The sequence below is a fragment of the Camponotus floridanus genome, unplaced genomic scaffold (genome assembly GCF_003227725.1).
Source record: "Camponotus floridanus strain SB8 unplaced genomic scaffold, Cflo_v7.5 scaffold107, whole genome shotgun sequence".
Classification (NCBI taxonomy): domain Eukaryota; kingdom Metazoa; phylum Arthropoda; class Insecta; order Hymenoptera; family Formicidae; genus Camponotus; species Camponotus floridanus.
Window position 1 is genome coordinate 71,643 of NW_020229223.1, and position 23,827 is coordinate 95,469.

At 33.2% G+C, this 23,827-nt stretch overlaps 3 protein-coding genes and 1 non-coding gene across 8 annotated transcripts in view; 3 read left to right on the forward strand and 1 right to left on the reverse strand.

Moving 5' to 3' along the window:
- Positions 1 to 262: 262 nt before the first annotated feature.
- LOC105252223 (transmembrane protein 135) lies at positions 263 to 5,410 on the reverse strand. Its single transcript, XM_011259525.2, has 9 exons — positions 4,711 to 5,410; positions 2,663 to 2,793; positions 2,240 to 2,366; positions 2,022 to 2,176; positions 1,668 to 1,914; positions 1,415 to 1,582; positions 1,121 to 1,261; positions 847 to 1,013; positions 263 to 707 (listed from the first exon to the last, which is right to left on the reverse strand). Exons 1-9 carry the CDS (start codon positions 4,855 to 4,857, stop codon positions 593 to 595), a joined length of 1,398 nt encoding a protein of 465 aa, XP_011257827.1. The 5' UTR covers positions 4,858 to 5,410; the 3' UTR covers positions 263 to 592.
- Positions 5,411 to 8,578: 3,168 nt separating this feature from the next.
- Positions 8,579 to 13,249, forward strand: LOC105252232 (pyrroline-5-carboxylate reductase 2). 4 transcript variants are annotated; one of them, XM_025412056.1, is made up of 8 exons: positions 8,579 to 8,745; positions 9,344 to 9,562; positions 10,521 to 10,658; positions 10,857 to 10,927; positions 11,298 to 11,483; positions 11,768 to 11,980; positions 12,262 to 12,427; positions 12,505 to 13,249. In XM_025412056.1, exons 2-8 carry the CDS (start codon positions 9,478 to 9,480, stop codon positions 12,624 to 12,626), a joined length of 981 nt encoding a protein of 326 aa, XP_025267841.1. In that variant the 5' UTR covers positions 8,579 to 8,745; positions 9,344 to 9,477; the 3' UTR covers positions 12,627 to 13,249. The 4 variants fall into 4 exon arrangements, with proteins under 4 accessions (XP_025267841.1, XP_011257838.1, XP_011257855.1 ...); XM_011259536.3 differs by having other exon boundaries at positions 8,615 to 8,783; XM_011259553.3 differs by lacking the exons at positions 8,579 to 8,745; positions 9,344 to 9,562 and adding an exon at positions 10,097 to 10,221 and having other exon boundaries at positions 12,505 to 13,247.
- Positions 13,250 to 14,792: 1,543 nt separating this feature from the next.
- LOC105252255 (von Hippel-Lindau disease tumor suppressor) overlaps positions 14,793 to 23,827 on the forward strand; it is a 43,378-nt gene continuing 34,343 nt past the window's right edge. Inside the window, exon 1 of one of the 2 annotated variants that reach the window (XM_025411992.1) lies at positions 14,793 to 15,496. The gene's annotated coding sequence lies outside the window, so the exon portion shown is untranslated. The remainder of the gene's footprint in view (positions 15,497 to 23,827) is intronic. The other variant, XM_011259570.3, reaches the window with a different exon arrangement.
- Trnay-gua lies at positions 16,187 to 16,285 on the forward strand. Its single transcript has 2 exons — positions 16,187 to 16,223; positions 16,250 to 16,285. It is a non-coding gene; the product is annotated as a tRNA-Tyr (tRNA).

Below are 23,827 nucleotides of genomic sequence, written 5' to 3' on the forward strand. Positions count from 1 at the left end.
TGTGTGTGTGTGTGTTGATATATATGTAATGTGTGTGTGTGTTATAATGATATACATATATATATATATGTACAAATGTATAAAATAATGATATATATATGTGTGTGTGTGTGTGTGTGTGTAATATATCTAATCATTCACATAAATATATCATTTCTCTTATATAATTACTTATATTATCCACATACATTTAAATACATTAAGTTACATGGTTATTTTCTCTCTCTCTCTCTCTCTCTCTCTCTGTGTGTGTGTGTGTGCGTGCGCGCGCGCGCAAATATTAAGTTTTTTTTTAAATATCACAACATCCAAGCACCATTAAATTAGATATAAAAAAATATATTGGTTTTTAAATTGTTATGTTGAGAAATATGTTTCTTCATATTTCGCAGCTTATAACAGAATTAGATTTTTATACATGCATAATTAACGATAAATTCAAAGAATGCATATCCACGATATCTCTACCTCCCATTCTTTCTCTATTTATTGTCTTTGGTTCTGAAAATTACGTTTTTAAGGAAAATAAAAATTAAGATATATATATATATATATATATATATAGCCATTTTTGACATTTGTGCTCGCCACTTTAGAAAGAAAAATTAATTTGATCCGTTGTTTTTGTTTTTCTAAGCACTTCCTGTAAATTCTTGCTGGTTTCTAAACCGAACTCATTTAAGGCGATTCGGGACATTGCCGCTATTCTAAAATCAACATACGAAATGAACATGACAGATCAGAACAGTTTTCGAATAATATAGTGTGTGTATATATATACACACATAAACACACGCACGAATACAAATTCTCTCTCATGGTATACTATAATTACATAAAACTTACCTTCCACCAGACACTTTGTAAAGGAATTTCCAATAAGATGATCTCAAATTTTGTGGTTCTATTATAGCTGCATGAAAGAGAGTGGCTGTGCTAAAGCAATATAAAAAGATCACGAACCATTTTACTTCCGGTACTTTGCCATTTTCTGTTGCATCATTCCACAATAACTAAAGCAAAGCAAATGGTGTTACAAGTGATTTGTTCATCATGAATTGATACTGATAAACATAGTGTATAATGAAAGTAGTAGTAGTAGTAGTAATAATAATAATACCTGTAATGCCTTCCACATGAAATATAAGGCCACTGTGGTATTAGGATATGCCATAAATGTTATGCTTGCAACAAGTCCAGCAGGAATAGCATAAGTGTGTGAATCTTTATGGAAGATTCTTCTCAACAAGCATGATATTAGCTATATACAAAGAGAAGAGAAAAGCGAAAATAATTACATAAAAGATAATTACACAAATTTATTAGAATTTATCAAGATTAATTACACAAATTTATTAGAATTTATTAAGGTTTCCCATGTTTCGTATATAAATATGCAAAACAAAACATATACCCTATAAAGGCCAGTAAATCCTCCAAGGAATATAGCCAGATTTAGATTTTCTCTTTGGAAAATGGTCATTTTTAATAACTTTGGCTTCTGAAGTAATCTTTTAAATTGGAAAATTAGTTTAAGTGCTACTTGGCCACAAACACCATAACTGAAGATTCTTGCGCTATCCTTTGAATAGAAAGATATCAAAAATAAATTTTGATGAATATTTACTTTTAAAATATTTATATTAAATATATATCGTTAGTCTTACCACTAAAATATAATGAGCACAGCTATAAGGATGTGGACACGAGATATGTTTACTCTGCGCTTTTAAGGTATCGATGATACATTTGCATGCTTCGAAAGATTTTCGTAAAATACTAAATTTGTAATTTTGAGAGCTGCTCCTTTGTATATCTTTACTGTTGTCTGCATCATCAATTTCGATATTTCTGGAGGATGCTTGTAAATTTGTTTTAAAACATTCAATCTCTTCATACCGTCCAACGATTATCCTGTTTTTTAAACACACACACACACACACACACACATATATATATTAAGTATATTTTAGAAAAATGATGTAGATGTATACAAATGGATAAGATATAAAACCCAATACCTAAGTATCTTATATAGTTGATCCTGTTTATTTATTTTTGAACGGAAGAAATATAGTAACACAGCTACGCTTACAGCGAAGATGTAGACTTCCCCTTTTGGAATAGGCGAAAAATATCCTCTCCACACGCCCATTCTAAAGAGCGTTTCCGTTGCCTGAGGAAAAATAATTGAGAATATGTATTTGCTGTTTGTGTGATTATCGCAATGCCTACTTACAACGTTTGACACATAGAGACACAATAATGTACGTCTAGAAGATCTTTCTATCACAATGGCAGATAAGCTAGATAAAAAGCACGGAAGGAAAGATACAGTCGGGAAGTAGAAGCGTCCCAATATTCGTCTGAAACAATTATAATACACATCACATTTTTCAATATTTCCATATGTAAAATGTATGTGTAAGTTAGATGTATTAATTTTTTAATTTAATATACTCAATTGTTATCATTATTATATTAATCTATTCAGACATCAATTAATTATTATCGATAAGTATGCTGTAATTTATAAAAGAAGATTACAAAGTATCCTGCTCTAGACATTTTCTAGACGCACGAGACATTTTGCACAAATTAAACTTTTTCAGGCATTTAAAATTCATTAAACAATGTGGAAGGTATATTTATTATTTCTCACCTTAACAAACAAATAAACAATGAATAAGAAAAGCCACTCCATGAAAGAAATGCCGCAGATTGAAGAATACCTAATACAGTTTTCTTAATGTCCCTTTTCGATGGTATTTTCCTCTTTATTAAAAATGCAATCTGGAATAAAAAATAGAGTCGCAGTCAGCAAGAGAGCAAAAATTTAATAGATATTTTAAATTAAAATTCTGTTTATATTTTATTGCAGAATGCAATAAAGAATTGTGAAAAAGATTCTCTCTACGATATAGAAATAGAAATACCGTCAGAATTACAAAAGAAAAAGAGAAGAAAAAATTATTAAAGAGAGAATGATATCGTTCGTTCATAAATATTCATAATCTAATTTACATGCTGTTATTTTGTTTTTTATACAAATTTTTTTTTATAAAAACGTCATTCAAAAAACAAGCTAATGGATTAGGCTAATATTACATTTGCTTGCCCAGGTAGCAGAGTGACAACGTTATTACGAACGTTTTAATAAAGTCATTGTACATCATTCATTAAGATGTCTGGAGACGTCATCTTGCTACCTGGGTGTCGTACAATGAATTTTTTAAGCATATTGACTGGCCGCGGGACAGAAAGTTTTTAAAGATTCAAAAAATTATTCGCTCGCAGCCAATCAATGTGCTTAAAAAATTTGTCGTAACACGGCCTTGTACTTAAAATTAATTTGTTAATATAAACTTTATAATAGATACCAATATATGAAAATTTAATAGCAGAAATATAAGTCGCGCATAATAAGCGCCATTTATTTACATTACATTCCACATTGATATATCTTACTGTACAAACTTGTATATAATGTCACAATAACGCTGTAAGATGAATACGTTACATAAAAACGATACTCGATAAAAATACAAATCGCATAATGAAGTACATTAATAAATATTTATACCCAGCGTAATGTAAATGGTCAATTGATGCAAATAAATGACATGTATATAAAGTTACATGTTACGCTATTTCAAAGGTTTTTTGACACGTTATATAATTTCCCGCACGCGTTTACCTATAGAAATATTATAAAATCTTTTAAATTTTTTACGGATAATATATGAAACGAAAGATACATATATTTAATTACATAATGATAATTGAGACGTAATAATTAATTTAAAGTATATATGCGTGAAAATGTAAAAATGATTGAAATTAACGTAATTTAAATCTGTCCCTCTCTCTTTCTACGCAGTCATTTCAAAAAATGTTGCCTTTTTCGAATTTTATTCAGACGTTTTTAAAAAATATAATCTGTTTGTCTACATTTTTTTCGATAATGTTATTCACGCATTTACACACAAGCATAAGGAAAGTAAAAAGTTTGCAAAACATTATAAAAATTAATGGCGAAATTGACTCGCGGGAAAATAAAAAGAAGATAAATCTAATATATAACTGGTACGATACTTTGTCAAGATACAAATAAGGAAAAATTATCCGTTGTTCCATATCTCTCATACTCGATCTATCATTTAGTAAAAGTAATTAAAAGTACGTGTGACAATTGTGGTCTTTTTGTTTCGTACGATAGAAATTCGTGTAAATTAACAAACAATCGCGCTTAAAGTAAAATGTGAGTAGGCCGTAGGTCAAATGCGCCAAATATAGGATACACGTGCGTGTAAACGCGAAGCTTGTGCCGTCGGTACAATAGTAGGGTACATATATTGTGCGCTATAAACTGACCCCATGCCTCGGTGCACATACACCAACGGCGAATGCGAGCGCTTTCGACGCTACTCTCCCATCTTGTCGGTGCACCCATCTAAAGGAACGATCTCGCGGAACAGAGATGGATATGTTAATAATGAAAGAATATACGAGGAAAATTGTGCGTGCACGCGTAAGTGATGCGAGAAGAATATACTTGAGACGGTTACATGCGCGTTGTACAAAACAATGCTCGAAATACAAGTTTACACGCGTGTAAACATAATGCACATATATTCAACGAGCAATTAAACGAGAAACGAATAATTTATAATTGGTTTCTTTTATACAAACACATGGATTTTTACGTACTATGTAAACAGTGGTGTATATCTTGAGGGATTCTTGCAAAGTTTGCAAACCGAGACCAGTGGTCGCGCTAACGCAGGAGTCTGTCCATGGGTGCACGTAATCCATGCAGGACGCGTCGATCGATAACTTGCTGAGTCGCGCGGGCATCGTCGGCACTGCGATCGACAGCAGCGACAACAACACGATGCAATGACAATGGAACGCGATGCGTGCAGTCGTCGCGTATAAGACGCCACGATTATCGGCGGCGCATTTAGGAGAAACCTCTCACACCTCTCCGCTTCGCGCACGCATATGCTAGCCTGGCTCGAAGGTCAAAATCGCGAGAGGCGCGCGTCGCGTGTCGCGAGATTAGATTCGACGCGAGTTTCTAATAGCGGATCGCATCGCGTCCTGTTGGTTAACGTCGACAAGTGAGAAGACACGAGCGGATACACGCTCGTCTCGTGCTCCCGTCGACCCGATTCTATTCGGTGATCGTCGTCAACGCGACCGAAAGAGAGAGGGGGAAAGGCCTAGCCTGTACGACACTTTGCGAACCGAGAAACCGAGATTTCTCTCGGCCGAAATTTGACGAATAATCGAGAGGCACCGCGAGATCATGCAAAGCAGAATACGGACGAACGACTACTCGCTTCGATGATGATGATTGTCGACCGCCGACTACCGTCTACCGTTGCTGACTGTGGCTGCGAAGGCCGGCAAATATCGCGAACGTTATTGAAAGCGTTCGCTCGACTCGCGCACACGCGTCCATGATGACATACATACGTATAGTTTTTCAGTAACGATGAAGCACAGGGCATAGTGCATCGCTTCATCTTTGTCGATTGCCGAATGTAAACAAGGATGAAGTAATTTCTGCGTATTGCTTGCTGAAAAACGCCCATACATACACACACACACACACACACACACACACACACACACACACACACACACACACACACACACACACACACATATATATATATATATACATACATGCATACATAAATATGCGTATGCACGAGTCTTATTTTTTTTCAGCTGTACTTTTTTCACTTTCTCATTGTATTAGGTATTACACAACTATCGTTCATGATTAATGTATGCGTCTTATTTGATAAAAACGCGTTTTAATAAGTTGCGTGCGCGCAGAGTACACGATATATGCTGTACGATACAAAAGAACGTGACATAGCAAACTTTTTCAGTTAAATTTGCATATAGAAATATAAAGATGACCTATACCAACAAGTTATATTGCAACAGTTTCGTGTCAAACTTTTTTTACGTTTTATCGCACACATAAGTACTATATAGTTTTTGTTAGTGATGAAAATGCATATAGTGACGTAAATCGCACGCTTATACGTATGATTATTTCATTTCGAGACGGTATAATATATTTCCGGCACGGAAAGTTAAGGAAAAAGGAGAACGATAATAGATCCTTTCGCGTACCTTTATTCTATCTAAAATTGGACATTTGTGAATTGGAAAAATTTAATAAATTTTACATACAGAAAAAATATTTCTATTATAAAAAATATCCCTATTATTATAATTAGTATTAATGTACTAGATTTATACATTATGAAAATGTGTTGCGTTAAATATTCTACAATGGATCGTATAAAATATTGAGCTCGAATAAAATGCAAGATTCCTTCAATCTCGCAGTAACACGACGTACGTTTTTAAAGTTGTATTTTATATATCTTATGAAAAAAAATATTGATTGTAATTATTATAATTATTGTTTATTATATGTATCATTTTTTTCAATAGGATAGACATATTTTCTCTCTCTCTCTTTCTCAAGAGATGTCTTGCAATTTAAGATTCTCATAACTCATCAAGATCATTCATATAGATAGTATAGAACATTGCGGCAATGTTGGAATATTAAACATTGCAATTTAATATGTAAAATATGTATGGATATATATATATATATATATGTGTGTGTGTGTGTGTGTGTGTATGCGCCTGAGGGAGTGTATAAATACAAATATCACATTTTTAACTGTAATCTATTAAACATAGGACAGCGCTAACAAATAAATGGCTGCTGGTATCTAAAAAATATTGTATATAATTATTAAATGCGTTGCAATTCGGTATATAATGTTCAGGCGCCAGCGTGTGTGCATTTATGTCTGTTAAAATGTTAATGTAAATGTAAAAAACATATTTGCGTGTTTGCATTGCATCATAAATCGTATTGTAATTTGTGCATCGCCAGTTGTTTGTCATAATTTATATTAATATTTATATTAATTTATATTAATATAGGTATATTGAAATAAAGTAGTATAAAACATTTTTATGATATTCTAATAAGAAAAATACGTTATCTAATCATTTTAATCACAATTAATGTATCACTCGTTTTATCGATTTTCATTTAAGAATAACAACGATTTGAGATAGTTATTTTTTTATATTGTAAAATTTAACATTATGTATAAAAATTTATAAGAAATATTTGAATTCTCTCGTAAAACTTTCTTTATAATTATGATAATTTATCAAGTAATACAAATAAATACATTTTGCGGATTTTTATTTATTTTGTCTCTCCTACTTGCTTTCAAAATGCATTTATATGTATATCAAACATGATATACTTAAGATCAAGAGCAAAGTCCAAAAATAGACCAAAAGTCATTTAAAACCTTAGACTTATAACAGAGTCTTATATGTCTCTTATGCCATCGTCATTGTAAAAGAAACATAAAAAAATTAGAATGTGAAGCAACCATTTTTCTTCTTTTCCTTCTCTTCACCAATTACACAATCAAGTAAAGAAAATCATCTTATTTTTTATTGTCTTCTCTTACAAACATAATTGATCGATATAAAAAAAGCCAACTGGAATCAACAATTCTTTATGCATAATTTTTACTAGAGTCCCTAGAATAGCCCCTTCTTTGGGATTTTAATTTTTACATACCTTTAGCGACATTTGTATATTTTGTACGCAATGCATGTTATCCAGTGTGAATATTGATAACAAATTTTAAAGATTGTAAAATAATAAGAGAGAAGAGACGAGAGTGATAAAATTGAAAGAAAAGGAAGAGAGAGAGGTAGGCAGAAATTTGCTCAAATTTCTGAGATTTTGAATTTTTTGAGTCCTTTATATTTATACACACAAATATATCTAATCGAGATATAAAATCTCGACAATATACACAAGTCTAGCCAATATACACGCAAGTCTGAGGAATTTGTAGACATGTTATATTTTCCCAATATATTATAAAAATGTATAGTTAGATAACTTTTTTCTCCTCTAAATATAAATTTTATTCTTTTCACAATTCGAATACTGATATTTTTAAATACTAATAAGAAAAATTGTAGGTGACAAATAATTCCAAGTTTACATTCGAATATAAAGTTACTCTAAATCTCGAGCGGATCGGATAGGGCGCGCCTTTTACAATCTACGATAATTTACGATAAAATTCTCAAGATAAAACTCTATTATATTATTATAAATTTTATTTGTATGTCGCGTAATACAGAAAACATTTCAACGTAAAATACATACAAAAATCAAAATATACATCCAAACAAATGTATGCACATATTAAAACGTGTGTGTGTGTGTGTGTGTGTGTGTGAGTGATAGAATTATTAAATAAAATTTTATGTGTCGCAAATTCTAAATCAAGGATAAAGGCCTTAATTCTCTACCCGAAATTGTTTACGATATCGAATGATGCGCTAGAAGAAACGATGATTGTGTTTGAGTTTCAATTACGTATACAAACAGGTAATTTTCCGTAGCAGATAGGCTGCGAGTAAAACATATATAAGGATGTCGGAAAGTATACGATGAGCGTAGTAATGAGATCATCGTCAATAGAAAGGTATCGTCGATCTGCACCAATTACGAACGGAGGAGTATAGGAGTAACAGCTGATTGCGTCAGTCACAATCGATCCGTATCGCCGACAGGCCAGCACCATCTACATATCTTGAATAAGACTTTCGTTCGACTTTCGTTCGTATAACGAAAACGTGTGCTAGTATTATTCGGTACGCGAAACATCAAGTGTCAAATGATGACAATCAATGTAATTTGACAAACCCCCGAATTGCGTTATTGTTGATGAGATGTAATAGAGAATGTTGCGAATATGTAACTCTAACGATGCAAATATATATCGTATATATATGTATGTATATATATATATATATATATATATATATATATACACATACACACATACCATTTGCTGCCGAATTTTGTAATTAAATTGCGGAATCTAAAATTTTATTTAAATTTTTATTAAGAAAGAGGAAAGAGGGTTAATATTAATATTTTGCATTAATATTTTATGTTATAATATTAAACACAGAATAATACAAGCTAAATAATAATATTTTAGCGAGTAAATAATATTTATACGAGGGAACATGAAAAAGTAAGATTCTTCATTTTAATCATCTTGTAATGTTATGTTAGCCAAGAATCAATCTCTATCGGTAATAAATAGATTGTAAACATACATTGTAAATAAGTAATCATTATTACATTATCATATGTCGACGTAAAAGATTAATATGGTAGAAAATTCACTGTGTATAAGGTAAATTTACACTAAATATCTCACGACATTTTATTTCTTTTCAGAATCTGTACAAAGTCTTGGATTTTATGAAAAATTATCAAACCGACAAAGATTTGGAAATCTTATTACATATTGCGCATCTAAATGTGTAAATCTTGTTTTAATTCATACATTACGTTAATTGCGAAAAGTAATCATGAAAATGAATGTCGGTTTGAAGACGATGGGTTTCGTGAGATTGAGTCGCCGTGTTCGGCAGAATTTAAACATGCGCAAGTATGGTACGTATATATCATTTTTATGTACATGGAGGAGGAAGATATACATATATATATACATATACATATACATATACATACATACATACATACATACATATATATATATATATATATATATATATATATATATATATTAACTCGTAATATTGTGTAATTCTAAAATCATGCACGTGGCCTATTTTGATTGCATGTGGTTTTTGCGATTGACAAGGGCAAGACCACAGAGAATAATATCTGTTTAGTTAAAATATGTATTAAAATGACCACAAACTTACGAATAGTATAACCACGGGGAGAGACAAGTTGATTTAATACTTGTTCATTATTACGTTGAAACGGACAAGAATTATATGCTCCAGCAAACTGCCACAAAATCAATCTAAATGCGCGACCGAATGAGTTTGGCGGAAAGAGAAGTCAACCGCGCGGTCGATTGCGCGTCTTCCAGCTGAAGGACGTACGCATAATGCACGAGGCTGTTATCTTTCGCATGAGATTACGTAAAAATAAAAAGTATCTTTGCACAAACAACGGGAGATGATGCGCGGAAGATGTAGAAAAAGATGCGACATACGAATATCTCGTTTTTGAATAAGAGACCGATCTTGGCAGCGTGAAAACCTATAAACTTGAGTCGTCGTCTTATCGCGCGCTCGCATGTTCGTATCAGTATAAAATACTACATTTACAAATACGAGCATTGCAACTAGCTTGTTGTATGGAACCGAATAAAAGCAGAGATAGTTTAATCGTTCGTACGGAGCGAAAGGCGTGAAGCTTATGTTAGGCCTTTTGATTATCGTTACAAGAATAATTCGCGTGATTAATCAAATTCAAATATCTCCAAATATCGTCCAAATACTCTTTTTATCATCATTGTTGTTTTGCTCGGTTTTTTATAATGCATAACGTATTGCAAAATGTGAGAGCGATAATTTGTTTTCATTTGTATGTATAGTAAGCGATCAGCTTCTTGCGGATGGCGAAGTGAAAGAGCAGAGGATACCGTTAAACATCGATACCAACATGCTGAAAATCGGTTTTCTCGGCGGAGGAAAAATGGCTCAGGCCCTCGCTAGAGGTTTCATACGAGCGGGTAAATAATAATTGTCTTCTATAAACAAAAAAAAATTATAAAATATGTCTTACGATACATAGATCTTTTTTCTTAACGAACGATTATGTATAGGTGAAAATAATCGAATGGATATAAAATTTAATCGATAGAAATTCATTGAAAACATTTCGGATGCTTTTCGCATCTTTTCACGAGATTCTTTTTTCTATTTTATAGGTTTAAGTAAAGGCGAGATGATGCTGGCTAGCTGCCTTCCAAACGATATTGGGAGCATTGAGACATTTAAAGTGAGAACATAATTCATTCCATCTTTATATAGGCTGCGCGTTTCGACATTACTGAAAAGTTATAATATACATGACGCACGTAAACTGCAGAATTTCCAGTACTCGAGTAGCGACATTTTCTTATCGAACATTACATGTATATACAAAATATAAACAAAAGAAATATTCTTCGTTTTAATCGTGTCAATTCTTACACATTATAACTGTATTCCGAACCCCAAAGTTCTCTGCTGATATTGGAAATTCTGGACAATCTTATATCTGCAGAATTATCGTGCGGGAAAACGTGTGTAAATGAACAATAACATTTCGTGTGTTTATATACATATGCACGTACAAAAATCTGCATCCGATTAATTAATATCTTTAGGAAATGGGATCAAGTACTGTTTTCGCTAATGCTACAGTCATAGATTACGGCGATGTGCTCATCTTATCAGTGAAACCGCAAATTGTACCGAAAATTTTACCAGAGTTTACCAGAGAGAAAGTACACGATAATAAAAAATTACTCATCTCCATTGCCATGGGTATTTCTTTGGCTTCGCTAGAAAAGGTAAAAATATCATTGTAATAATTTATTAAATTACAATAGTTGAGTGCGAAAATTGTGTTAAACCTAAGAAAAACGGAGAGGAAAGAATTTTTTTTTATTTTCTAGTTTCTTAGCATCATATCGATATATTGCATTATTGCCTCTTTCCTCTTTGAATTTTGATAAATTTTTTTTGAATGAAAATCTATGAACGCATATATGATGAAAACATATATACGTTGATTTCTTGCAAACTAATCGTGATAACGCAAAAAAAAATATAACTTGTGCAAATATATTTTCAGGCACTCCCAAAAGACACCCCCGTAATAAGAGTAATGCCGAATACGCCGGCATTAGTGGGTTGCGGAGCCACGGTATTCGCGCGCGGCAGGAACGCAAGTGATAAAGACGCCGAAATCACGGAGAAATTATTTTCCGCTGTAGGAATTTGTGAAGAAGTACCAGAAAATCTCATCGATCCTGTCACCGCGTTGGCTAGTTCCGGTCCTGCTTATGTTAGTAACTTTCCATCAATTCGTTTGTAATAATTTTCAAACAAAATAGTTTTTATGCGAGAACATATAATTTATAATTTATTATTACAATAATTGATAGAGAAAATGATGTTAAATCTGACAAACAAAAAAACGGGACCAATGGGACTTTTTTTTGTTTCTAATCGCTATCGCTATCTCTGCGCGAAGCTTGCATTATTGGCTCTTCCCTTGCATCTCTTTGGATTCTTTCAAACATATTTCTCACAAAATAATTAATGAGGAAAGAAAATCTTTTCTAGATATACATGATAATCGAAGCTATGGCTGATGGTGGAGTGAAAATGGGACTTACCAGGTCCATCGCTTATAAACTCGCTGCGCAAACTGTTTTAGGCGCCGGCACTATGGTCCGTGAAACAAATATGCATCCAGGACAGCTTAAGGACGACGTAGCTTCACCAGCAGGTCAGAAATTGTAAATATGCAATATACAATACATCTCTCTTTCTTAATCAATAATTATACTTTTTTCCAATTTATAGGATCCACTATAACGGGTATTCATCATTTAGAAAGACACGGCTTAAGATCGGCATTAATCGATGCCATAGAAGCGGCAACGCTTCGATGTAAAGAAGTTAGTTTACAAACAAAAGAGGATTAATAGTAACAATGATTGTTGTTACATAATAATCAATATCAATATCAATGGCATACATTTAAAAAAATGATATATAAATATCAAAATATATATATTAAATTAAAGAGTGAAATAACGCGCAGGATAATATCCAATCGATTCGATAATGGTATATATTAACTTGATATTGTCATTACTATACACAAACGATATTTCGTAATAACTAAAATACCGATAAATATTAATACATCCTCAAATGCGCGCACATGTATAAAAATTATAAAATTGTGAAATTATTTTTTATAATAACACTATAAAATACTACTATTCAGGAAGAAAGCGCTCTGCAAATCTCTCTAAATTTTTTTTTTCTTTTCTTACTGTGGATAAAAATAATTGTGTAAGTATAATTATGTCATGTGCTAACAGGTAACTTTTTAATTGTTTGGACATAATTTTGACACGAAACAGAGATAAGAGAGAGACAAAGAGAGATAGACAGATAGATAAGTAGATATATAGATCTGGTATTAAATGATAATAATAGTGGATAATATACATGACATACTAAACATTTAAACTCGACTGTTTATATTTTAAAATTATATACATTTGCAAATTTATATCTACATGTTTCATAATTGTATATCTACAAAATAAAAATTAAAGTGAATTGATTTTTATAAATCTAACAATATTTTTAAATTTGTTAATTAAATGTTGACTACTTTTAATAACTTTTCATTCAGTTATAAATTAATCTTTATTGGTTATTCTTTTAATAATTGATTCATTAACCGTACATGTTTTCAGCCAAATACACATCAAAATAAGACTGATGTTTAGAAATGATCAAAAAAAATATAAAAAAATTAAAAAATTTATATACATTTTTAATTTACTCAAAACAATTTCTAATTGTGTATATTGATCATTATATCTTGTAAAAAATGTTGGATGTACATACATTACATTGTTGATATGTACGATTCGCAATAAATATATCTTATTATTAATATATTCAATGATTATGAATATATTCTATATAATAACATATTTCAAATATATACAATATAAATATATATGCAACATACACAAATACAAATTTTTTTTAAATCCCAAAGTTGTATAAAAATTACTTACATTTACATTTTATAATAAATTACAAATGATCGCATTATTATACGTAATAGAATATTGCAAAATTCTTATAATTTTCAAAATATCAATCGACACATGCCTATTATTAGTTCACCTCTTATGAACAACATCTCAAGCTCCGATATTTTTCAAAAGACTCGCTTCTCTTATCATTTTACGTGTCGATTACATGTCGAATCCATTTAAATCACCTGAATTGAGACATAAAAAAATAAAAGATATCAAATGTGATGGAAAATGAATTTATGAAATTCACCCCGAGTATCATCATATTTACAGATCAAGATCGAATTTTGTTATCGCTGTTGATTGGCATCCACATTCCTGACTATTATAATTCACAATTCTTTCTTTTTCGCATGTTATCTTAGATATATCGTTCTCTGTTACATTGTGTTTCAGACAGGAGCAGTTTTTTCTCTGACATCATCCAATGGCATCAGGAATGATATCGAATGTGGGATGAATTATCATAACAATTAAAATTTAACCGTTGTAGAAATAAGGCCATTTTTCCATGTAGCATGTACGATAAACTTAATTTGACGTAAACGTAAAAAGGGCTTTATTTCGGCGGAAAAAATATGTCGATACGGCGAGACGGCAAGTTCATTACAGAATGTGATAAATAGGTATTCTAATTCTGTCCATCTCTCTCTCTCTCTCAAGAAATTTTTACTTCATTCCGATAAAATCCGTATAAATCAAGGATTACAGACTTTTATATATCTTTTATATACCTTTTATATACCTTTATAGACGCACCGGACATCGGGATTCATACGTTGCTTTGTATTTACGAGTTTACGACACGCTTCGATAGGTGATATGTATATTGTACTATTGTACTTTTGTACTGTTGTACCCTTTTGTTTCCTAGCTTCTCGTTAATTTCTCGAGAGGACGTTAATAGCGTAAAGTTTGCGCCACTTTACATTAACGCCCTCTCGAGAAATTAACGAGAAGCTAGGAAATAAAAGAGTACAATATCACAGTGTAAAGCGCGTTGTACAAAAAGCGCGACGGTTCGTGTAAAGCCGCAGCTAAAGTGTCTCATATTTTTCGCGATTATTATTATTTAAAGTGTGAATCTCGTTTACATGTAACAAACTATTGCGATGTGTCTTGTGTGAGCTCGTAAAACACGTGTATACGTATATCGTTATTACGTAAACCCTTACGTTTACCATCATTGGCGATAATATACCGACGATATACGCGGATATCGAGACAAACTCTCGATCCGGAATAGATTCCGCGACTAGTTTCCTTGAAATTGCCATCGCGCGCTATTATTTTTCTTTTGCCAAAGCGCAACAAGATCTATTTGATAAAACTTTAGCCAAGAAGGCAAATTAGCACCTTGCGCAGAGTATAAAAGATTCGAGGGGAGAGAATAAGTTTCGATGACGTTTAATAGATGTCGCCGCGAGTATATTTTGATTCGCGCCATCTAGCGACGGAGCTGAGAATCTAAATGACGTATCGAGTAGTCCGCCATTTTGCGCGTGTGTCTATAGTTTGTTGCGCGATGCAGCCGAGAGTTTTGACGTGACGCATTGATATGAACGTGAACGTGAACGTGAACGTGCGAGTACAGCGACGTTTTCGCGGGTATCCGATCAAAGTGGGTCGTGACGCAACGTGACGACCTAGCATCGAAAGCCTTCTGCATCTTTGGCGCAGCCGAGCAGGACGAGGACAACGATTGACATTGAACGGAGCAGACCTTGGTGAGTCGCTTTTCACAGATTAGATTAGAATTAAATGATCGTATATGATTTCTACGGAGCGTAATTTTTCTTCATCGCGCTACTGCGAAATTTACATTTTCGACGCGATCGTTTCACGATGGTGATTCGCGCGTGTTCGCGCGTTAAATGGCCAATGTACGGCCGTTCGTATATTTATCATCTAACTTTACCTGGGCTTGCCCTGTCGCGATTCAGTCAGCTGTATATATACGTATATACACACACACACGTGACACAAGATGCTCAAGATGTGTTGCAAAATCATTTTTGCCCGCGAAATCTGTTGTAGAATTTTATGAATAAATGTATTTCAATAAAGCGATAAGTCTTACGAGAATTTTTTGCGAAATTTACTTATTTATTAATTATATTATTCTCAAGAGAAGATATCTCGCGCAGAAAGCACTGGAAAGAATTAACGTGCTTTGCGATGCAAGGGCGTATGTGTGTTTAACACGTAGTAATGTCTAATTATTTTATTTGTGCTTTATAAATTTAATATCGGTGTATGTACAATATTATTCGATGACATTCATATTTAGATTAATCTTGTGTGAGAGGCATATTGCGAAATTTTTACAAACATTGAAATGTTGCCTAAAAGTAAAGATTAAATCGAGATCGTGTAACGATTCTTTCTGAAGGTTAAATTTCACGTCGTACGTGTAACCTTCGATAGCTCAGTTGGTAGAGCGGTGGACTGTAGTTGATCGTTGAATAGATTTGGAAGCCATCCATAGGTCGCTGGTTCAAATCCGGCTCGAAGGAATTTTTTTTTTCGTTTCTCGATTACACATTATTTCGCCTTTTTTATGAATATTAAACGAATTTATATCATTAATGCTTAATTTTCTAGAAAAAATTGTATCTTAAATTGAATAATTTATATATTTGAGAAAAAGTTTTATCGTAAAAATATCAAGGGCATGTTTTTACTATTTTTTTTGTAATCTTTTTACTTTTATAATTGGAATGTTTTTTGCAAAATTACATTAATACTACCGAAAATAAATATTTTGCATTTTGCGAAAGGTAAGAATTTTTTGGACCGACACCGAAACGGATAAAAATTCAAAGTTTCTGATGTGTGTATATACGTATAATAAAAATAGCTCGGATATGCCTTCTGGGTGTAGATAAGATAAAAAGGAGAAAATGTTTTTATAACGAGATTCTCTATTTTTGCCGATAACGATAAATATCGCGCTAACGGCACGACAAAATAAAAATATCGAGAAATCGAGAGACGAACGAATTAAAAAGGGACAAATATTCGCGGTTAAACGGATTAAAGGCCGAAAAATATCCATATTATTGGACATGTGGGATGGCCATAAGGCACGGTCGCATAGGCCGCGCGATATATCCATGATAATTTATAGCCGCATCCTAATCGTCTTTTCCAGCCATAATTTATTACTACTCCATCCATATTTATTGGCGCTTTGGCCACTGCATTCTGCCGGGCAGCAGATTGGTTATATCGGGCGGGCGGCTCGCCGTATCGTGTGTATAGATACACGCTACGATAAATTCGCTAGCGCGCGAAGGCGCGACGGCTGACGCGCACTGATAGATTGCGATAGAGAAGAGAAGGGATTTATATTTAAGCAGCGCAGCGTTTGCATCGTCATTTTCTGCGCGCGCGCGCGCGCACGCGTGCGTAGCTCGCAGAAAATGGGCGCGATGTAAGAGCTTTTAACAGCTTTGGAATTCTTTATATACAATATACATCGTACAATCGTATAAAGTCTCGATGAAATGACGTGAAGCAAAGGACGAATAAATTACCGATGATTAATTCGATCGACATTAAATTAGTTAGTAAATGCCCCAACGTCGGCGACTTAAATTTTGATGACATTCGGAGTTTGTTTGCTCGATTTAATTATATCCGGTAATATTCCTTTATTGACAGTTTCGCGCAAATTAAACGTTGCGTTTATAATGGTTGCGGCTTTGCACATACACAAGAGCGCGAATAATACATGTATACGATTTGGTTTATACCGTGCGTTCACGCGATCTGCCGCTATCCCGCATGTACGCGTTATCATTACACGGCTGACATTTCGCCATTGATGATAATGCGACGATCGACATTTCGTAGCGATGTGATATCGCAATAATGATATCGTTTGCCGAAAAAATTATCGATGCTTTACTTAATATTCAAACATTTATCGGAACAAAAGAAATTTATACATATATCGTATTTGTTGCAATCGTATCTTTTATCGATACTATTGGTGCGTACACATAGAATGATAGTTGTAAAAATCTATCGAATCTTTTGAATCTTTTGGAAATTTTTATATTGGAAGATAAAAAATTATTAAAAATTTCGTACGCACGGGTGTAACCCCTTTGAATATGACCAGGCGTGTATAAGAACTCCACTTGTATGTACATTGCTTTATTCCACGTGTAAATCCTTTCGCCGAAAGGAGCAAGCACGATCGCGTTTGCGCGATGAATAATTGAAAAGCCTCGACACGTGCGAAAAGATGCGCACATCGTAGATGCGCACACGAGCCAAAGCATGAAGATTCGTATGATCTTCCTCGACGCGACGAAACAAGAGATCGAATTTACGAGTGCCGATGATGGTTCGATCCGCACGGGTATCCATGCACGAGAGATGTATTACGTTCCCGTTCAGTGGCGTGACGCGTAATCGGCCGTTAAATTCGTCGGTATCACCGGCGCGAACGACACACGCAAAACGATTCAATTAGCGCGTTCGCATCGTCGATACTCTCGTCTGCTCGCTTCCGGTTCGTACGTTATTCTTCCGATTCTTTTTGCGCTCTCGTAAAAGTACGCGGGCGGTATACCCATTTATTCGTGTTAAATAAAATGACGAAGAGCTGCGAATCATTTAATCGACGCGAGAAATTTCAATCGAAATTGCGACCCGTCGAATGCTCGGTGGACTGGCGCGTAAAAGCTAAAACATATCTGCCGAAGAATATAGCCAATGATATTAATATCACAAATATTAATACAACTATGCTAACATAGTTAAAAATGATGAGGCCAAATAAAATGAGGGGCCAAACTTCAAGAGCATATTTTTATTCGTATCGTAAAGATTTAAGAGATATATAATAATTACATAATTACATCGTTAAAAAAACGAAAGAGAATCATTCTCTTTAGCAAATGTACATATCTCATATCATAGTAAACTATCAAAGGTGTATTAAAAAATGTCATATTTAGTATATTTTGTCAACGTTGTCCTGAAGCATTTTCAAAATTGTAATCATATGACTTTTCGATATGAAGCATAGATTATGCTCGTAAAATATAGCCAGATATTTTAAAAATATCTCGTACGCATTAATTTTGTGAGATGTATTAATGAATGGCTCGCGTATTATTTTTTTCCAGCAAATACACGAATGCAATTATGATTTTGATTACTTGTACGGATAAAGTATATATCGATGTCGAGTTCGACGTTGAAGAAGGGTGAGAGATAAATAAAATGTATGCAAGCTGCAGTTTTTTGTTAAGTATCGTATAATAGTGAATCTTTAAAGTGTATAAATAAAGTTTTTAATAGAGAGTCTCGAATGCGCGGCTATATGATCGTTAATGAAAGATGATGCATTATGACATCGTGAAAGCAAGGATCTCGCAAACATTTAGATTGCATTGCAGGATATATGAATTATTAAACGGCGAGTTTGCGATAAGAAGTTTTTCGCAGGGTAGCAAGAAAGTTGTCGATACATATACATAAATTATTAATTTTTAGTTTACACTATTCAAAGATATGTAGGTTTTTTTCATATCGTATTAGCGCAATTATTTCGCGTGATATCCGTTCGATTATTATCACATAAAGTTGCAGATGCATATAAAATTTATTTATACTTAAATTGTGCACGATAATTTTTATTTAGTGCGACGCATTTAATTTATGAGACTATTATTTTATTGCTCTGCGTGAGATGTAAAGTATGACACATTCGATGAGAAAGTGAAAAAAATGAGAAATGAGGAATAAATTTATATTTATTGTTAATCGAATTTTACTTTTCGAGAAAAGTAATTTATATAACATAAAGCTATACTGATTTTTTTTATCTAAACATATATATAAGTTAACATGAATTGTAACAAATGATTGTTATTATAAAATAATATATATATATATATATATATATATATATATATATATATGTAATAAGTAAATATTATATCGCGACGAAAAGGTCTTCGATTTTTAATACAAGACACTGATATGTAATTTTTGCATTTGTAAAAATTGAATTATCCTATATATATATATATATATTTGTAATTTAATCAAATTACAAGAAATTCGCGGTCGTGTGAATAAAGGTCCTTTGGGCCTTTCAGTACAATGACTTAGAACCTACTATCGAGATTAACATATTATCTTTCATCTCAAAGGGCTTTTCATATCATTAGGTAAGGCGGATCTGTAATAACAATGATTGTTATGCTTGAGTAGTTTGCTGTGGGCTACATGCCTGTTTCTCCACAATTTCGTCTTTGGAGCTGATGAATAATGTATGGATAATTTAATTTAATGTAATACCACAAGTAATGTCAGCAAACGCGAAATGTTGCAGTGTACGTCGTGCATTGGTAAGCAAAGCGCGATAATAATTGCTAATTGATAGCGAAGCATTGCGCAATTTTCATAGTATTCAATTATCATCGCGTGAAAATCGCATTCTGGAAAATAAAATTTTTTGCACCTCTAAAAGAATTTTATTCGCGCGCATATTTGTTTCCGAGTAGTAAATATACACATATATAATATAAAGATATTATATATGTATATAAAATCAAACTTTTCTCTCTCTCTCTCTTTTGCATGAAATAAAGAAAATATACACGTTAGTGCATTAGAGAGCAAGTGGCTTTTTCATTCTGTAGAGTTGTGTTATTAAACTCGTCTCACTGTTGTCTGACAACTTACCTAGCCAATAACATGTAGATTAGAGTCACGGGACACGTTGGGCTTTCGACGGCATTATCATCTATATCGTGTGAGACAAAGAACGAGGAATATCGGTCCCATTGGCGAACGCCAAACGTGAAAGCATCTTCTCGAGCTTCATGCTCCACTTCATTCCCAATTCGCGTGCCAAGAATCATTTATATGACCGTGTTGAATTCGTAGTTTCGCGCTTTACCGGCTCACTAAAGTATGCCCGAATAACACGTAGAGCAATCACGCATGGGAATATTTCTGTCACGATTACATCTAAATATGAGAACAATTCTGACGTAACCGGGTTACCGCGTGTTCTGAATAGCTTGTGACATGTTTTCTTTGACAGAATTGTGCAAAAAGTTGCAAAAAGTTGAGAAAAGTGTGGGAGCGAGAGAGAGAGAGAAAGCAATTAGGAAATAAGGGTAATTAGTGATATAATTTTGCGTAGAAATTAATTTATGAAAAAAGTTTTGAAATATAAGCAAGTCGGTATATTAGTTTGTGAAATTTTCGTCGACAGAATTGCTAAAATAAACCGAAAAGTCAAAGAGAGCTGTGAATATTGCACGACAATTTAACTGTGCGAAAAATTATCAATTTACTTTGCTATATATTAATACTTTGTGCAATTTATCGCAATTTCTCTCTCGCTGCCGCAATAAATATATTTTTTATTTTTTATTTATTTTTATATAGTTTATTTTATTAACGATTGAATTTCGTGTGACGATCGAAGCGATCTACTAGTTTCGTTTTGTTTATAATTTATATATATATATATATATATATATATATATATGTGTGTGTGTTATAAATAAATTACAGCTAATCCATACACACGAAATCCAATCGCGAATGCATCGATCTAAATTGCATTATTTGAAAATATTTGATGCACTTTGCGAGAAAAAAGCTATTCTCTTTTCAAGCGTATAGAGACGGTTTTTAGTTAAATATTTCTAGAGTCTGTCGTTTAAAGATGCCAATAGTGCGACTGTAAATTCACCGAGCATCTTTACATTAAGCCGATCCCGAGTCGATGAAAGAAAATTAATAATTCGTTAGGATAAAAAATAAATTTAAAATAATTTTACATATAGTCTAAATACGATTAGATTTAGATGCGATGTGTGTGTGCACGTTTTATAAATATAATACATATAGTGGTATAAAAAAGTGAAACTTTGGAAAGACGCAACAATACAACGCGATCGTTGTATCGTAATTTCGGAATGGGTCGCGGTAGATTCGCCAGCATAGTAGGTAGGCGCATCGCGTTAATGAAATCGCCCAAGTTAACGGTCGCGCGTAACACATCTCTCGGCATATAAAGTGCGATCCCCGGGATCTTTACTGTTATGCAAATCGGGACCGACGCGAATGGGAGCCGACCGAGGCGACTCGCGAAAGCGTTACGCGACGGTCCCGGTAACCCCCTAATTTTAATTAAGATCGCTATCAATTCCGCCCATTCTAACCGCGATCGGTAGCTTCTGGTTTCCTCGCTCGTTTCGCTAACCCAATTTGGCAGCTTCTTTGTTGCGGATCGCGTGCATTTCCCGGCGAAAACACTCAAAAATATATTACCACTGAGATATCTGTGAGATATTGAAGCTACTTCATTTTCAGCGCATAGAAACAAGTATAAAAAATACAATAGAAGCGCCACGTTTGCTTTGCTAATTTTTTAACAGAGTGAGAATAAAATAACATGTTATGGAGAATTTAGAAAAAAGTGCAATATAGCTAATTAAATTTTTACACATGTATACAGTTGTTTTATTTGATTGTGTATGTTAAAATGATGTTTCGCGTGTCAACTTGCTAGAAAATATTATACATATATGTATATCTCTAGAAAAACATTTTTCATTTTAATCTACTATATTATTCATTTTTATTTTACTACTAATTATGTTTTATGTTCTATTTCTTTGATATCTATTTTTGTTATATCGCATGTAGTCCTATACTTTCAATTTATTATACCTACTTTTCATTTATGCGGTTTACAAAATAACGATTGCCATTATGGACGTTTAAATAAGCATTTCAAATATTAAATTCGCGCATGTGAGAAAAAAAAGATGTATATATATATATATATATATATATATATATATATATATACTCGCACTCACATACATAAAAGTATACGATTATCTTATCAAAATATACAATTGAGATATTTTCTTCTCGCGTTGCGCAATCATTTATCACTCGCAATCAGCTTCTCAATATTTATAGTTGACGGTCGATCGAGAACGACGACGTTTTCGATTAGACGAAAAGATCTTTGTCCCAAATCGATTGAGATTGTGTCCTTTTCATTCTGTTGGTTGGGTACCTGCACACAATCCGTTTCCCAGTCGCATCCCAAACAAATATCAGGAGCGACCAATATTGATTCTGTCGTTCTTGCTTTTCTGCTTTCGGCGTTCTTTCGTCGTCACACATTTCCTGCAACAATGGTTCTGTTCCGAAAGAAAATTTATGTCCGCGTAATAAAATATTTTAAAGATATGATCCACGTTTCCGGATATCTATGCGTTCGTGCGATAGATATCCAGCTGCTAGATATTGCCGGACATTTTTATAATGTTTTAGCTTTGGATTATGCGTTCTATCGTTTTCGAAACTAGAAAACTGTAAGATAAAATTATAAAGGCGTTACTCGATTAAGAAAGTAATCGTGACTTTTCAATTTTAAAAACTAAAGGAAAAAAATCTTTTTAAAGAGAGAGAAAGAGAGATGTATCAGGGGAAAATATTTTTTTTATCGCACAGGCAACAAATTTATTCAATTTAAATTTTTATAAATATGTAAATAATATAAGTTATATATCTATTTTATCTTTTCTTTATATTTGTTGGGTGATTCATTTGAGATAATTATATATTTTATACACAAATAAAGTTTATATATTCTCGAAACACAAATATTTCATTGTATTATATCGATGAGAGAAAAAAATTATATAATACGACGCGCGGAATTACATACCAAATACAAGTTATTGGGTGTAAGGAATTCGCTCTCTCTCTCTAATGTCACGAGTCGCGCGAGTACATTCGACCGTTTGCGTGGCGGAGGTTCGATTTCAATTTTCCACCCTTCGGAAGCAGACGGGCTGCAGCTGGTTGCAGCTTGTGCGACTGCGATCGGCACTCGCGTATATATGCTACCCGGACAATATTCCGTGAGCTGGTCCTACCCTAATGGCTAATAAACTAGCCCTCGATAGATTCTCTCTCTCTCTCTCTCTCTCTCTCTCTCTCGGTCTCTCTTACTATTCTAATACCCTTTACTCGTTCTACCTTATACGCTG

Bases quoted from the DNA above. Each gene is read 5' to 3' on its own strand.
- LOC105252223 (XM_011259525.2), bottom strand. From the start codon at position 4,857: ATGCCCGCGCGACTCAGCAAGTTATCGATCGACGCGTCCTGCATGGAT. The intron at 1,583-1,667 runs GTAAGACTAACG...TTCTATTCAAAG, and splicing joins GTGCTCATTATATTTTAGTG to GATAGCGCAAGAATCTTCAG. The intron at 708-846 runs GTAAGTTTTATG...TGTTGATTTTAG, and splicing joins TACAAAGTGTCTGGTGGAAG to AATAGCGGCAATGTCCCGAA.
- LOC105252232 (XM_025412056.1), top strand. From the start codon at position 9,478: ATGAAAATGAATGTCGGTTTGAAGACGATGGGTTTCGTGAGATTGAGT. The intron at 9,563-10,520 runs GTACGTATATAT...TTGTATGTATAG, and splicing joins TTTAAACATGCGCAAGTATG to TAAGCGATCAGCTTCTTGCG. The intron at 11,484-11,767 runs GTAAAAATATCA...ATATATTTTCAG, and splicing joins CTTTGGCTTCGCTAGAAAAG to GCACTCCCAAAAGACACCCC.